The sequence below is a fragment of the Salminus brasiliensis genome, chromosome 13, assembly GCF_030463535.1.
Source record: "Salminus brasiliensis chromosome 13, fSalBra1.hap2, whole genome shotgun sequence".
In the NCBI taxonomy this organism is placed as follows: domain Eukaryota; kingdom Metazoa; phylum Chordata; class Actinopteri; order Characiformes; family Bryconidae; genus Salminus; species Salminus brasiliensis.
The window spans coordinates 37785859-37799661 of record NC_132890.1 but is presented as its reverse complement, the minus strand read 5'-3'; the positions used below and the strand labels follow the sequence as shown (position 1 = coordinate 37799661).

Sequence of the window (13803 nt, the reverse complement as noted above, 5' to 3'; positions counted from 1 at the left end):
GCACTCAGATGGAAATCTGTGTGGGACCCTGTCAACGTCACCAGCAGCAGTCTTTGTTCTTAGTGGAAGATGCGTGTGCGCACACTGTTTGTATGTGTGTGTGTGTGTGTGTGTGTGTGTGTGTGTGTGTTTTATTCACTTTAAAAGGCTGGTTGTAATATGGCCAAGGCTTCAGCTTATGTGTGTGAATGTGAGCATTGTGGAGGTGTTTTGTGTTTGTTTTTGTGTTTGTGTGTGTGTGTGTGTGTGTGCAAGGCTTGTGCAACAGGTGTGGAGGCCTTCTTGTTGAGACCTGCACATAGAGAGGCAGAAATGTACTGAATGCTCGTCTTCACGGAGGCCTGCATGACCAACCTTTATGCTTTACACCTAGTTAATAGACCGGGAGACACACTCAATCTCCAACTCCTCAACTCCTCCCAAAAGTACTGGATGGAGCTCCACCACCATCATTCCAGAGAACACAGTTCTTCCACTGCTCCACAGCTCCTCAGTGCTGGGGGGCTTTATACCCCTCTAGTCCACGCCTGGCATTAGGCAGCATGGAGCCAATAGGGTCATGATGTTGATCTGCTCCAGAGAGTCCTATTCTATTGGCAGTACTAGACAAGCTGTGTGTGTGCATTTCCACATCTGTGTCAGCAATGGGTGCGAAGGGAGCTGGAGTAGAGCTGTGCAGGTTATGGTCATAGGCATGTGGCCGGTGGGTGGTGTGTTCTCTTGGAATGGGAGCAGTGTTGTGAGGCTGTGCTTTCTCCATTCACAGCACAGAAACTTAATCCTGCATCAGCTCTGTGTACTCTCTCTCTCACACACACACACACACACACACACACACACACACACACACACACACACACAGAGTCCCCTTGGCCCTGGCAGCTGTGGTGAAAGCAGACAGAGTGAAGAGGTGTGTGTGTGTGTGTGTGTGCTCGGTTGGCTCTCCTGGGTCTGCATTAACTCTCGGAATGTGGTCAGTTTATTTGTTGGCCCAGACTCCCTTGTCTTTGCTGACCGGCTGCCGAAAATACCCACTGCCCTCGAAATATAGAGCCGTTCCACGCTCCCTTAACCGGGACTTTCTCCCGTGTGCGACCGCGTCTCTTTTATTCTGCTGTTTCATAACCCAATTTAAAATGGAGAGAGAGAGAAGGCCAGAGAGCGAGAGCGTGCGCGAGAGAGAAAGAGAGAGAGAGGGAGAGAGAGAGAGACCTTAGATAGTGCTGAGGAATGTGTGGTAATTTCGCGGTTTTCAAACTGAGAGCTGTGGGAGGGGCTTGTCAAAGGGGGAACTCACTTCTAGGCAGCAGTCTCCTCCCCCCGACAGAAGCTCACTTCTCCTGATGTTTTTTTTTTTTTTTTCTTAAAGGGATAGACACTTCTCTTCAGCGCTGCCTCTCTGTCCTTTCCTGTTGAACTCCTACGCTGACCTGCTTGTTGAGAAGAATGGTGACCTTGCGTCCCCTTAGCCTCTCAATATGTGTGTGTTTGTGTGTGTGAGAGAGACCGTAAATTGACCTTTGTTCCTCTTTTTGTGTGTGTGTTACAGATCAGCTCAATGAGGAGATCTGATGTGGGAATGCCCCAGTGTCTGAGGTTGGCATCACAGTGAGGTGAGTAAGGGAACGTGTCCTCCTCTCTGGTAGCGTCAGTTGATTGGTGATTGGCTGTTCTTGCTGTCTAGACGGCCGGCTAGTGAATGACGCCGTTCCGTGATCGCTCACCCTAAGTAGATGTGGGCAATATCATAACCTTTCATGCTAAATGTTGGTGGGGTTTTTTCTGCATTCACAATGCAGTCATGTCCGTAAGTATTCGGACAGTGATAGTTTATTGTTGTAATTTTGCGTCTGCACACTTCCTCAATGTATTAAAAACAATGCAGTCCAGATGTGATTGAAGTTTAGACTCAAGGAGTCTAAAATATATCTTGCTTTAAGTGTTTAGGATTTTTTTTTCATGCTCAAAAGTAATTAGACACCAACCTAATTATACATACAAAGAATATTTGTAATACTTCGATGCAAATGCTTTGCAGTTATTGACTGCCTGAAGTCAAACCCAAGCACAGCACCAAATGATGAGTTTCCTCCCGTTGCCAGGCCTTTACTGCAGCCGCTTTTACTTGCCGCTTGTTGGCGGGTCTTTTTTAGCTTCAGTTTTGTCCTGTGTGTGAAAATAATGGTCATCTGGGTTGCTGAGTCAGGTAGCTGACTCTAAAGAACATTTAAGAGCGTTCAGTTTCATCAAGGAGCTCTCCTGTTGCTTTTTCTTTTTCTTATGTTTTGGGTGGTTATCCGTCTGTACTGTGAAGCTCTGTCCCGTCAGTTCCGCAGCATTTGAATCCGAGCAGAAAGTAGAGCTCTACACACTTTCAGTGTGCACACCTTTCATCCTGCTACTTCTATCAGCAGTCTTGTCACCAAAAACACCAGTGACTCTGTCCTACTGGCAGCCATACATGCCCCTTCCTTAACAGTACCTCCACCATGTTTGACAGGTGATATGCAGTGCTTTTAACTGGGGAAGGTGTCTCTTCATTGTGGACTTTTACAGAGGACACCGACCTCGTCATGAGTGTTTCTGACTTGACTAAATACTCAAGACTTCTTATCAGCCAGTTGTCCAATTGCATTTGTGCCTTTGAAAATGGAGGGCAGATTTAACCCCTTACACTCTGTGACTTTATCACACTCTAAGAAGTACTAATCAGTAACTACATGCAAAGCAATACAAACTGTTGGGAAGCAAAGCCAGGAACCGCCGGAGGTGCCGGGGAGTTTAAGAAGCTTAAAAATTCTTAAATTCATTGAAAGGCTGTGATAAACAAAAATGGTGGTAAACAAAGGCAAAATTGCAACATTTATGTGACTGTCCAAATATATATGGACCTGACTGTATAATAGGTTTATGATTATGGGCACTGACTCTGAAGGAGGGAGATTTTGCGGTTCCAGTGCAGCTGGAGTCAAAGCACCAAGCAACTCGACCCGTTTTACAACCAGTGCTTTTCTGTGTTAACCAATGTGTTATTTTACGCCAGCCACGTGTGACAGGCAGCGCTGTGGCATGCTAAAGCAGTGCCTCGTGTGGTCTGACTGTACTAACAACAGTATAAAATTCAGTGTTTTTGATATTGTAGCTGCCTATTTGAAGGTTTGAAGGAAAATTAACTGTTCAAGAAGAAACATGAGAAAATGTACTTTATCCTTTTTTTTTTACAGAGTATAAAATGAATAGCACGGGCTGGTTGTTATTAATTGCAGACTGTAGATAATTAGCCTGATTTATTTATGATACACGCAGTTGTTCTGTGTTTTAGAAAAGCTTATATTGTGACACAATTCATCATGATCCAATAGCATTGGTGTAAGCCATTGTATTGCTATGCTACAGCTCAGCATATGAATCAAGGAAAGTACAAGATATGGACAAAAGTATTGGGACACCTACCTATCACACCTATAGGAGATTTTCTGACGTCACATTCTAAACCCATAAGCATTAATGAGGAGCTGGTCCTCCTCTGCAGCTCTACCAGCAGCAGGTCTGGAGCTCTGCTGCAGTTACTGAGTCAGTTGGAGGCTTTTCTGCACTCTGCTCTGAGCTCAGCGCTCGGCCCTGACCCCACTCTGTAACTTTACGTGGTCTGACAGACACTCGGTGGCTGAGCTGCTCTCTGTGAGCTGTTCCTCCTAAACTCTTCCACTGTTCAATAATAACACCACTCACAGCTGATGGAGGAAGATCTAGGAGAGAGGAAATTTCACCAGCTGACTTGTAGTAACACCACCTGAATCAAACACCAGAATTTAATGATGTGTGTCCCAATACTTTTGTCCACATAGCGTACATGAGGAAAACAGATTGTTTGGGAAATTCTAGTCTCCTTTTTTCTCCTCTCTGTCTCTTGTCCTTCAGCTCCTCTGTTGTCAGGGACACTGTATCAGTGGCAGTGACCTTTGACCTCTTATTCAGGACTGTGTGCTAAGTAGTCAGAGAGGTGTTGGGTGCTGGGGGGGGGTGTTCTGAGGGGGTGCTCTGAGAAGGTCACTCATAACAAACACACACATAAGTCTACTGGGGCTTATCTCGTGAAGCATGTTCAACTAGGTTAGGCTTCTTGGCCGCGTATGAGAGTCACTAAACCTGCAGAACAGCCAATCAGAATCAGCACATTAACGCTGCTCTGTTTGCATGACCTCAGTAGTGCGTTTTTAAAGAGTCTGTGCATGAAAGGTTAGGAATAGATGGACTTCTCTGATTGTTTATTTGAGGAGGATTATGTATAACACTGCATTACAACTAATCTAGTGTGTAGTGTACTAATATTACATACTGGTCAACCATAACATTAAAACCAGTGCAACAGCTGAAGTGAAGAACACTGCTGATCTTCATCTACAGTGTCTCCTGTCTGTCAGGGGGGTGGATCTATTAGGCAGTGAGTGAACAGTCAGGTCTTGAAGGTGATGAAGGTGATGAAGCAGGAAAAATGGACAAGCGTAAGAATCTGAGACACTTTGACAAGAACCAAACTGTGATGTTCTAGATAATGACTGGGTCAGAACATCTCCAGAACATCAGGCAGGTCTTGTGAGGCCTTCATACCTGCCAAACGTGGTCCAGGGAAATACATCTAAGGAACCAGCAACAGGGTCATGGGCACCTAAGGCTGATTGATGCTGATGGAGGCCCCGCCCCCCTCACAACTTATAGGACTTAAAGGATCTGCTGCTGACATTAGTCTTGGTGCCAGAGACCACAGCAGGACACCTTCAGGGGTCTTGTGGAGTCTGTGCCTCGAATGATCAGATCCCTTGTGTTGTGGTGTGTCACAGCAGCGAAAACACCTGGACGCTGGTCCTCAGAGAATGAATTGGCCGCAGTAAATAAAAAAAATGAAAAAATTAACACAACTCATGTCACTTCTTATAACAAAGCAACATATATAGCTATAAAATGTATTTATAATGTATTTAAATTATATTTATATATTTTTTGCATTATATCTGCACACTCCAAAAACAGCCAGATGGTGTGAAAGAATGACTAACTCGTCCTTAGAAATGCATCTCTCTCTCCTTCTCTCTCTTCACAGTGCAAGACTCACCGACAGACACAGCTTACTGTTGTAGCTCCACCCACCTCGGCTTCCCTCCCCACGTCATCAGCCAATCAAATGCACCCTGAAAATAAACTGACCAATCATGGGAAACAATCACAGATCCCCAGCGTAAATCAGCAGCAGCAGCAGCAAGGACCTGCTGGCAACCTGGGGTCAAAGGGCAGCGGGAATCATGGAGTCAAAGCCAATCAGATATCTCCAGGCAACCCTGGGATGAAGAGCGTGGGCCAGTCTGGAGGTAGCGTTGGGGTGGGTGGCATGATGAAGACCAAGGCCAAGAGAGAGAGAAGCATCTCCATGGATGCTGCAGACCAGAGAGACACACTCACACCGGTGCTGGAACCGGATGCTAAAGGTATGAGCAGCGCACGCACAAGAGCGGCACTCCGAATCCCACCTGATGCTGTAACACTATGTCCAAATGTTTTTGGACGCCCCTTCTAATCAACGCATTCAGCTACTTTTAGTTACATCCATTGCTGACAAAGATGTGCAAATGCACACACACAGCTTGTCTAGCCCCTGTAGAGAAGTACTGCCAATAGAATAGGACTCTCTGGAGCAGATCAACATAATTGCCTAATGCCAGGCGTGGGCTAGAGGGGTATAAAGCCCCCCAGCATTGAGCTGTGGAGCAGTGGAACTTTGTTGCTGGTGGAGCTCCATCCATTACTTCCGGTGTGAGTTGGGGATGATGAGGTGGGGTGATGATCATCATCCAACATCCTGACCTCACTAACTCTCTTGTCGCTGAATGCAATCAAACCCTCACAGCAATGCTCTGCTCCAAAATCTAGTAGAAAGTCTTCTTTTCTGGACAGTAGAGACAGTTACTTAAACAGAAGCAGGATCAGCTTTTTTTTAAATACCTTTCATAAGAAACCATGAATGAGCAGCTGTCCCAATACTTTTGTCCATATAGTGTATTTCAGTGAGTTTATCATCTCTCATGGAAATCACTATCTGTGTTCAAAACTAGTTGTAATGTTAAAGGATGGTACAGCAGATGTTAATATTTTCTTTTATTTATTTTAACCAAAGTAATGGTGTGAAATCAGACATCAGACATTTAATATCATAAACATTAACACAAGGATTCCTTTTAAAATAGAAAAATAAAACATGTAAAATAAAAACATAAACGTTTTGACTGACCTAATGGGCACCCCGGACCTTTTAAGCTTGACAGTTTTCCCAATACTTCCACTCATTGTTTTAATGAAAAAAGAAAGAATGTATAGTAATAATTGATAAACTTACAAACAACAGAAACACTCTTTTAAGACTAATAGCAAACACTCTACAGTAACTCTGATATCTCATACATTCAGTGTCAAACGTTTTCTGCCAGAAAACAAAAGCATGCTGTTCTTAGAACATATATATATATATATATATATATATATATATATATATATATATAGGTAATTCCGCATATAAGCAGCAATAATTTACTGATTAATTTACTATTTAATATCACATTCATATCCATCCATCCATCCACCTTCTTTTAGGCTATATCCTGGACAGGGTCACAGTGGGTCCCAGGCCTACCCAGAATCATGAGGGACAAGGCAAGAATACCCCCTGTGAACGGTCCAGTTTAAACGAATATGTAATGATGAATTAATTATGAATTATATATTAATTATATGCTGAAAACATAATAAATGAGAAAACTACACAAAACCCTGCCCTGATATGATCTGATGCGGCGAGTCTGGTGTTTTGCTGCCTCAGTGGCTGGCAGAGGGTCTGCCGTGATAATAAGGAAGAAAATAAAGATAAAAATAATTTTCACCTAAAAAGTGTGTGTTTATGTTTCTTTTGATTTTGTTCTGTTTATTTTGTTTTATTAAATGTAAAAAGTAACAAACTATCACAAATATTTCCTTGTTAAAGTGGCTCTAAAATAATCCGTGGTGTTAAACAGGAGACTGAAATAGCCGTGCTGTCAGACTCCGAGTGGGGGTTGTTTTTCACCGCTAATGAGGTTGTGATGCAGTTTAGAGTGTGGGCTGCTGGGAAGTGTAGTTCTAGCAATAGTATGATTGGCACTCTCTCTCTCTCACTCTCTCTCTCACTCACACACACACACACACAAATTTATGCAGACTCTCCTCAACTCTGTTTTGGAGTTGGATGCTAAAGGTGTGCCTGGTACTTATACAGAGATATACACATACACACACACACACACACACACACACACACACACACACACCCTCGCACACATCTGTCCTTTCAGCATAGCGCAGTGTGTACCAAACATGTATGTACAAACACACACACACACACCCACACTTCCTCAAGTGCTGAAGAGTGATGGAAGAAGTGCTTGTACACACACACACTCACTCACTCACTCACACACACATACATACACTCTTATCTCCGTATCTGTCAGCAGTCTTAAACTTGAAAGGCCATTCTGCAGTAATTCCCCTTTCAACTGGAAAAAATTGTGAACATGAAGATGAAACTGCCTGTTTTTAGAAATGTCCTGACCTTTGGGTGTGTGTGTAAGAGTGTGTTTGTGTAAGAGTGAGAGTGTGTGTGAGAGCGTGTGTTCTTCTGTATGTGACTGTAGCTTGATTGCTTTGAGTGTAGCCTGAAATCCAGGTGGTCTTTGGTAAAGCGCAGTGTGTGAGGGCTGCCCCTATCAGAAATTACTGCCACTATTGATTATATTAATAAGCAAGTAATTAAATACACATTATTTCATTACTGTTACTATTGATGGTCTTGAAATCTGCAGTTGTTTAGAAATGTCTCCAAGAGTCGATCCTGACTTGTGTGAGTCTATGATCAGCCTTCTCAGATCTGCTCAGAGCTCCCTGGATTTCTCCACTTTACTGTATGTTGGTCAGTCTGATGGACGCTGTCAAGCACACCCTTTTAATATGGGCACAGAGATGCTGTAGTGCATCATGATCACTATCAGGAAGTAAAGAGGCCTTGTCTTTGGCCATGTTAAATACAGGGTAGAACGTCCAGCTCTGTGTAATTTTGTGTTCGGGCACTTCTGATTGACCAAATTAAACAGTTTTATAAGGAAAAACTATGACTTGCAGACCAAGCTATGGGCAACCCATAACATTAGAACCATCGGCAGCTGAAGTAAAGAACCCTGCTGATCTTCATCTACAGTGTCTCCTGTCGGTCAAGGGGTGGATCTATTGGGCAGTGAGTGAACAGTCAGTTCTTAAAGATGATGAAGGTGATGAAGCAGGAAAAATAGACAAGCGCAAGAATCTGAGACACTTTGACAAAAACCAGACTGTGATGTTCTAGACAATGACTGGGTCCGAACATCTCCAGAACATCAGGCATCAGGTCTCGTGGAGTGTTTCTGGTATGCAGTGGTCAGTACCTGCCAGTGCTCCAATGAAGGACAACCAGAGCACCAGCGACAAGAGTCATGGGCACCTAAGGCTAACGCCTTACAGGACTTAAAGGATCTGCTGCTATCATTGGTCTTGGTGCCAGATACCACAGCAGGACACCTTCAGAGGTCTTGTGGAGTCCGTGCCTCCAATGGTCAAATTGGTTGTGGCGGCATAAAAGGGACCGGCTCAGTATTAGGCAGGTGGTATTAATGTTATGGCTGATCTGTGTCCATAAACTGGTGAATGCCTAGCACAACCCAGTTCAGTGTATTGATCAGATCAGTGTGTTTTAATGGGGTAATCAGGTTGAACCTGGTGTTGATTAGGGGGAGTGTACGGGACAGGATGCAGAAGAGAGTGGGTAGAGGGACAGGAAGGGAGACTGACACAGTGCAACAGGTTCCTGTATGTCAGTGTGTCTCTCACAGCACCACACACACACACACACAGAATACACAGAATACACACACTCCTACTCACTCGTTTCATCTGAATAGTGTGTGCCTGAAGTCTGAAGAGAGCACAGATCTGCTCTTCCTCAGGCTTGTGGGTGTGCTTTTCTTCTCACTCGAGTGTAGGCGGCTCCACAAGTGCTCTGGTGTGTGCATTTGTGTGTAAATGTGTGTGTGTGTGTGTGTGTGTGTGTGGTGTGTTTTTACTTTCCAATTTGCATTTGTTTGTTTCATTGTGCTATTCTTGTTTTATTTGCATTTGCCTGGTGCTCTGTTTAGCATGCATGTGTTTGTGCAAGCGTTTGTGTGTGTGAGTGTACGAGTGTGCGAGTATGTGTGTGAGTGTTTTTTGTGTTTGTGTATGTGCGAGTGGGTGTGTGTGTGTGTGCGAGTGTGTGTGTGTGTGTGTGTGTGTGTGTGTGTGTGTGTGTGTGAGAGAGAAGAGAGTGAAATCAGTGGGAAATGACTGGTAATAATGTAATTTTGTGAAACTGATTCATCTTCCTGTAATAGCACTGAAGCTCCTTCTGTGCAGGCAAACACACACACACACTCTCCATCACACACACATACTCTCTCTCTCACACACACACTCTCTCACACACACACAAAAAGCATGCTCACAGCACGTTATTCTTTGGCTCTGTAACTGAGTGGAGGGAGCAGTAGGGGGCAGAGTGAGGAAGAGAGAGATGGTTAGAGAGTCTTCTCAACAAAATGTCCCTCTCTGTCTCTCTCTCTCTCAGTCTCTCTCTCTCTCTCTGTCTCTCTCTATCTCTCTCTCTCTCTGTCTCTCTCTCTCTCAGTCTCTCTCTCTCTCTCTCTCTCTCTGTCTCTCTCTATCTCTCTCTCTCTCTCTCTCTCTGTCTCTCTCTATCTCTCTGTCTCTCTCTATCTCTCTCTCTCTCTGTCCTCTCTCTCTCTCAGTCTCTCTCTGCTCTCTCTCTCTCTCTGTCTCTCTCTATCTCTCCTCTCTCTCTGTCTCTCTATCTCTCTCTCTCTGTCTCTCTCTCTCTCAGTCTCTCTCTCTCTCTCTGTCTCTCTCTATCTCTCTCTCTCTCTCTGTCTCTCTCTCTCTCAGTCTCTCTCTCTGTCTCTCTCTGTCTCTGTCTCTCTCTCTCTTTCTTTCTCTCTCTCTCTTCGACTCTCTGTCTCTTGCCTCTCTCCCACTCTCTCTGTCTCTATGTCTCTCTCTCTTTGTCTCTCTCTCTGTCTGCCTCTCTCCCACTCTCTCTGTGTCTCTCTGTCTCTCGCTCGCTCTCTTTCTCTGTCTCTCTCTCTCTCTCTCTCTGTCTCTCGCTCTCTTTCTCTGTCTCTCTCTCCACTCTCTCTGTCTCTATGTCTCTCTTTCTTTGTCTCTCTCTCTGTCTGTCTCTATGTCTCTCCTCTTTCTCTCTCTCTCTCTGTCTGCCTCTCTCCCACTCTCTCTGTGTCTCTCTGTCTCTCTCTCTCTCTTTGTCTCTCTCTCTCTCTCTCTGTGTCTGCCTCTCTCCCACTCTCTCTGTGTCTCTCTCTTTGTCTCTCTCTCTCTCTGTGTCTGCCTCTCTCCCACTCTCTCTGTCTCTATGTCTCTCTCTCTGTCTCTCTGACTCTCTGTCTGCCTCTCTCCCACTCTCTCTGTCTCTGTCTCTGTCAGTCTCTGTCTCTCACTCGCTCTCTTTCTCTGTCTCTCTCTCTCTCTGTCTCTCTCTCTGTCTCTGTCAGTCTCTGTCTCTCGCTCGCTCTCTCTCTCTGTCTCTCTCTCTCTGTCTCTCTCTCTCTCTCTCTCTCTCTGTCTCTCTCTCTCTCTCTCCCTGTCTCTCTGTCTCTCTCTCTCTCTCTCTCTCTCTCTCTCTCTCTCTCTCTCTCCCTGTCTCTCTCTCTCTCTCTCTCTCTCTCTCTCTGTCTCTCTCTCTCTCTCTCTCTCTCTCCCTGTCTCTCTGTAGAAAAACAAACAGAAACACATTCAAATGAAATGCAAGTCACCCTGCCACTTCAAACCACTCTAACCCCCACACCTGGACAGGCCCAATGATTAAGCCTGTTTTTGTGTGTGTGAGAGAGAGCGAGTGAGGGAGAGAGGGGGGGAGAGAGAGGAGAGAGAGGAGAGAGAGAGACAGCGAGGGAGAGAGAGAGAGAGAGAGGGAGTGTGCAGGAGCTGACTCACTCGTTTATCGTAAACTGATGTCTGCTGGGAACAAAAGAGGATGCAGAAAAGGTCAGCTCTTTATCTCTGCTCACTGCCGACACTGCGAGCACAGGCTAGCGACACCACAAGCTAACCCCTCTCTTCCTCTCTGTCTCTCACCCTCACCTCCCTCTCTCTCTCTCTTTGCTCCCTCTCTCTCATATTGCATCTGCTATTCGAGGTTGGGAGATATTTAAAGGTGTTTTTTCTCCTCTCCTCGTCTCTCTGAACATCTCCCACAGTCTGGAGGACCTTCCCACTCCACTGTCACTGCTGTGACTCCCCTTGAGGGCAGATTTTGACATGAACAAGACCGTTCCAATAAATGAGGGTAATCAGCCATACACACTTTAGGGACGTCCATTTAGTGGTACAAAAGTATTTGGACACCTGCTCATTTCACCTTTTTCTTCTGAGATCAAGGGTATTAAAAAGAGTTTCTCCTGCTTCTGTTGGAGTAACTGTCTCTACTGTCCAGAGAAGAAGACTTTCTACTAGATTCTGAAGGAGCATTGCTGTGAGAATTTGATAGCATTCATCCATAGTGAGGTCAGGATGTTGGATGATGATTAACACCCCACCTCATCCTCCCCAACTTATCACAAAAGTACTGGATGGAGCTCCACCATCATTCCAGAGAACACAGTTCCTCCACTGCTCCACAGCTCCTCAATGCTGGGGGGCTTTATACCCCTCTAGCCCACGCCTGGCATTATTAGGCAGCATGGAGCCAATAGGGTCATGATGTTGATCTGCTCCAGAGAGTCCTATTCTATTGGAAGTACTAGACAAGCTGTGTGTGTGCATTTGCACATATGTGTCAGCAATGGGTGTGACTTAAAGTAGCTGTCCACAAACATTTGGACATTTAGGTTATTGGGATTGGTTGTGTGGAATGGACTGTATGTAGGAGACCTGTTGTCTGTCCACACACAGTAGTGTGTTGCGTAAACACTCATACAGGTTTGAGGACAGAGGCTCTGTGAGTGCACATCTCCTCCTCACGCTTAGTTTCTGTTTCACACTCTGCTTCCTGAGATGAAGTGTGTGTGTGTGTGTGTGTGTGTATGTGTGTGCGAGTGTTAAGTGTGTGTGTCATTAAAGGGAGTTTGCCTTTGTGTGTTTTTCTGGTGGTGTCCAGCAGAGGGCGTGATGCGCAGTAAACGCCGCTGTGTGCTGGAGAAGAAGCAGCCCTACAGCGGAGATGAGTGGTGCTCGGGGGCTGAGAGCGAGGAAGAGGATGAGAAACCCCCCACTGCTACACACAGTGAGTTCTCACACACGAGCATGCACACTCACTCATAAAGAGGAGGGGTGGACCAGTACCACTGTTTCTCTTCCAGGACCCATACCTAAAAAAGGTTTTAAAGGTGCACGTATTTGTCACTGTACAGTGAAATGTGTCCTCCGCATTTAACCCATCTGGTAGTGAACACACACTCACACACACACATGTGTTAGGGGCAGTGAGTACACACACACACACCCAGAGCGGTGGGCAGCCAACTACCTGATCCTCAGGTAGTGCCCAGTCTGTGGTACTAACCCATTGGAGTCTAGGGGAATTTTCTTGAGGGTATTTGGCGTTCCCTCTTAAATCCACATGCTTCATATCAGAACAGTCAGAACAGCCTCAGCTCTCTCTGTAATGAAACCCCATGTGACCCAGAGCACTGAGCCACAAGATACTCTGACCCTAAATAAGAACATTTGAGAAATGTCTGATTTGAGAAATTCTTCATATTTCCATATTTCACTTATGTGGGCGAAATTGTTGTGGTGCTTGAAATGGGTTTACTGCAGTCTTTGCTTCACTAAAGCAGTGGAGAATATGAATAAGATGGTATATAACAGTGTAATAAATGTCTAAAATGAAATTTCGTAAAATCGTTTATTAAGTACATTTACATTTACGGCATTTAGCAGACGCTCTTATCCAGAGCGACTTACAAAGTGCTTTGCTATTTACCCAAGAAAAACCTCAGCTGGTTAGAATAGACCAATAAATCAAAGGATACCTCTAAGCTTTAGACATTACTAAACACAAGACAATAAGGTGACCATAGTACTCTAATCGTCCAAATACTCTTGGAAGAGGTGGGTCTTCAGTCTGCGTTTGAAGACAGCGAGCGACTCGGCCGTTCGGACACCCAGGGGAAGCTCGTTCCACCACTTTGGTGCCAGGACAGAAAAAAGCCTGGACGCTTGTCTTCCGCAGATTTTGAGGGATGGCGGATCGAGCTGAGCCGTACTTGAAGCTCGAAGGGCTCTAGGTAGGAGTGTTGTTTGGCATTGACAATTCACTGTGCATTAATAAATCTTTACTTCACTGCATAAACGCTAGAACCAAAACACAGATTTAAAAACTCAATATTTACACTATTGCTCTGTGAATATGTCAAGTCAGGTCAAATTTATTTGTATAGCTTTTTATAACTGTTGTTGTCACAAAGCAGCTTTACATAATTAGTAATTAGTAAAAGAAATAAAGAAATAACGTAAGACATGAAGGATCAAAGACCCCCAGTGAGCAGCCAACGGCGACAGTGGCAAGGAGAACCTCCCTCAGAGCTGGAGGAAGAAACCTTGGGAGGAACCAAGACTCACAAGAGGGACCCAACCCGTCCTCCTCTGATCAGAACTATTTATACATTATTGATAAAAGTA

The 13803-nt window shown here is 44.9% G+C and overlaps 1 protein-coding gene across 8 annotated transcripts in view; it reads left to right on the top strand.

Moving 5' to 3' along the window:
- bcl9l (bcl9 like) overlaps positions 1 to 13803 on the top strand; it is a 65012-nt gene that overhangs the window by 36759 nt on the left and 14450 nt on the right. For 5 of the 8 annotated variants that reach the window (XM_072694734.1, XM_072694729.1, XM_072694730.1 and 2 more), the window contains 3 exons: positions 1550 to 1613; positions 5102 to 5483; positions 12278 to 12403. In XM_072694734.1, the coding sequence (XP_072550835.1) occupies positions 5183 to 5483; positions 12278 to 12403 (427 nt within the window). In that variant the 5' untranslated portion in view covers positions 1550 to 1613; positions 5102 to 5182. Of the gene's footprint in view, positions 1 to 1430; positions 1450 to 1549; positions 1614 to 5101; positions 5484 to 12277; positions 12404 to 13803 lie in introns of those variants that run through there. The other 3 variants (XM_072694735.1, XM_072694736.1, XM_072694733.1) reach the window with 2 other exon arrangements.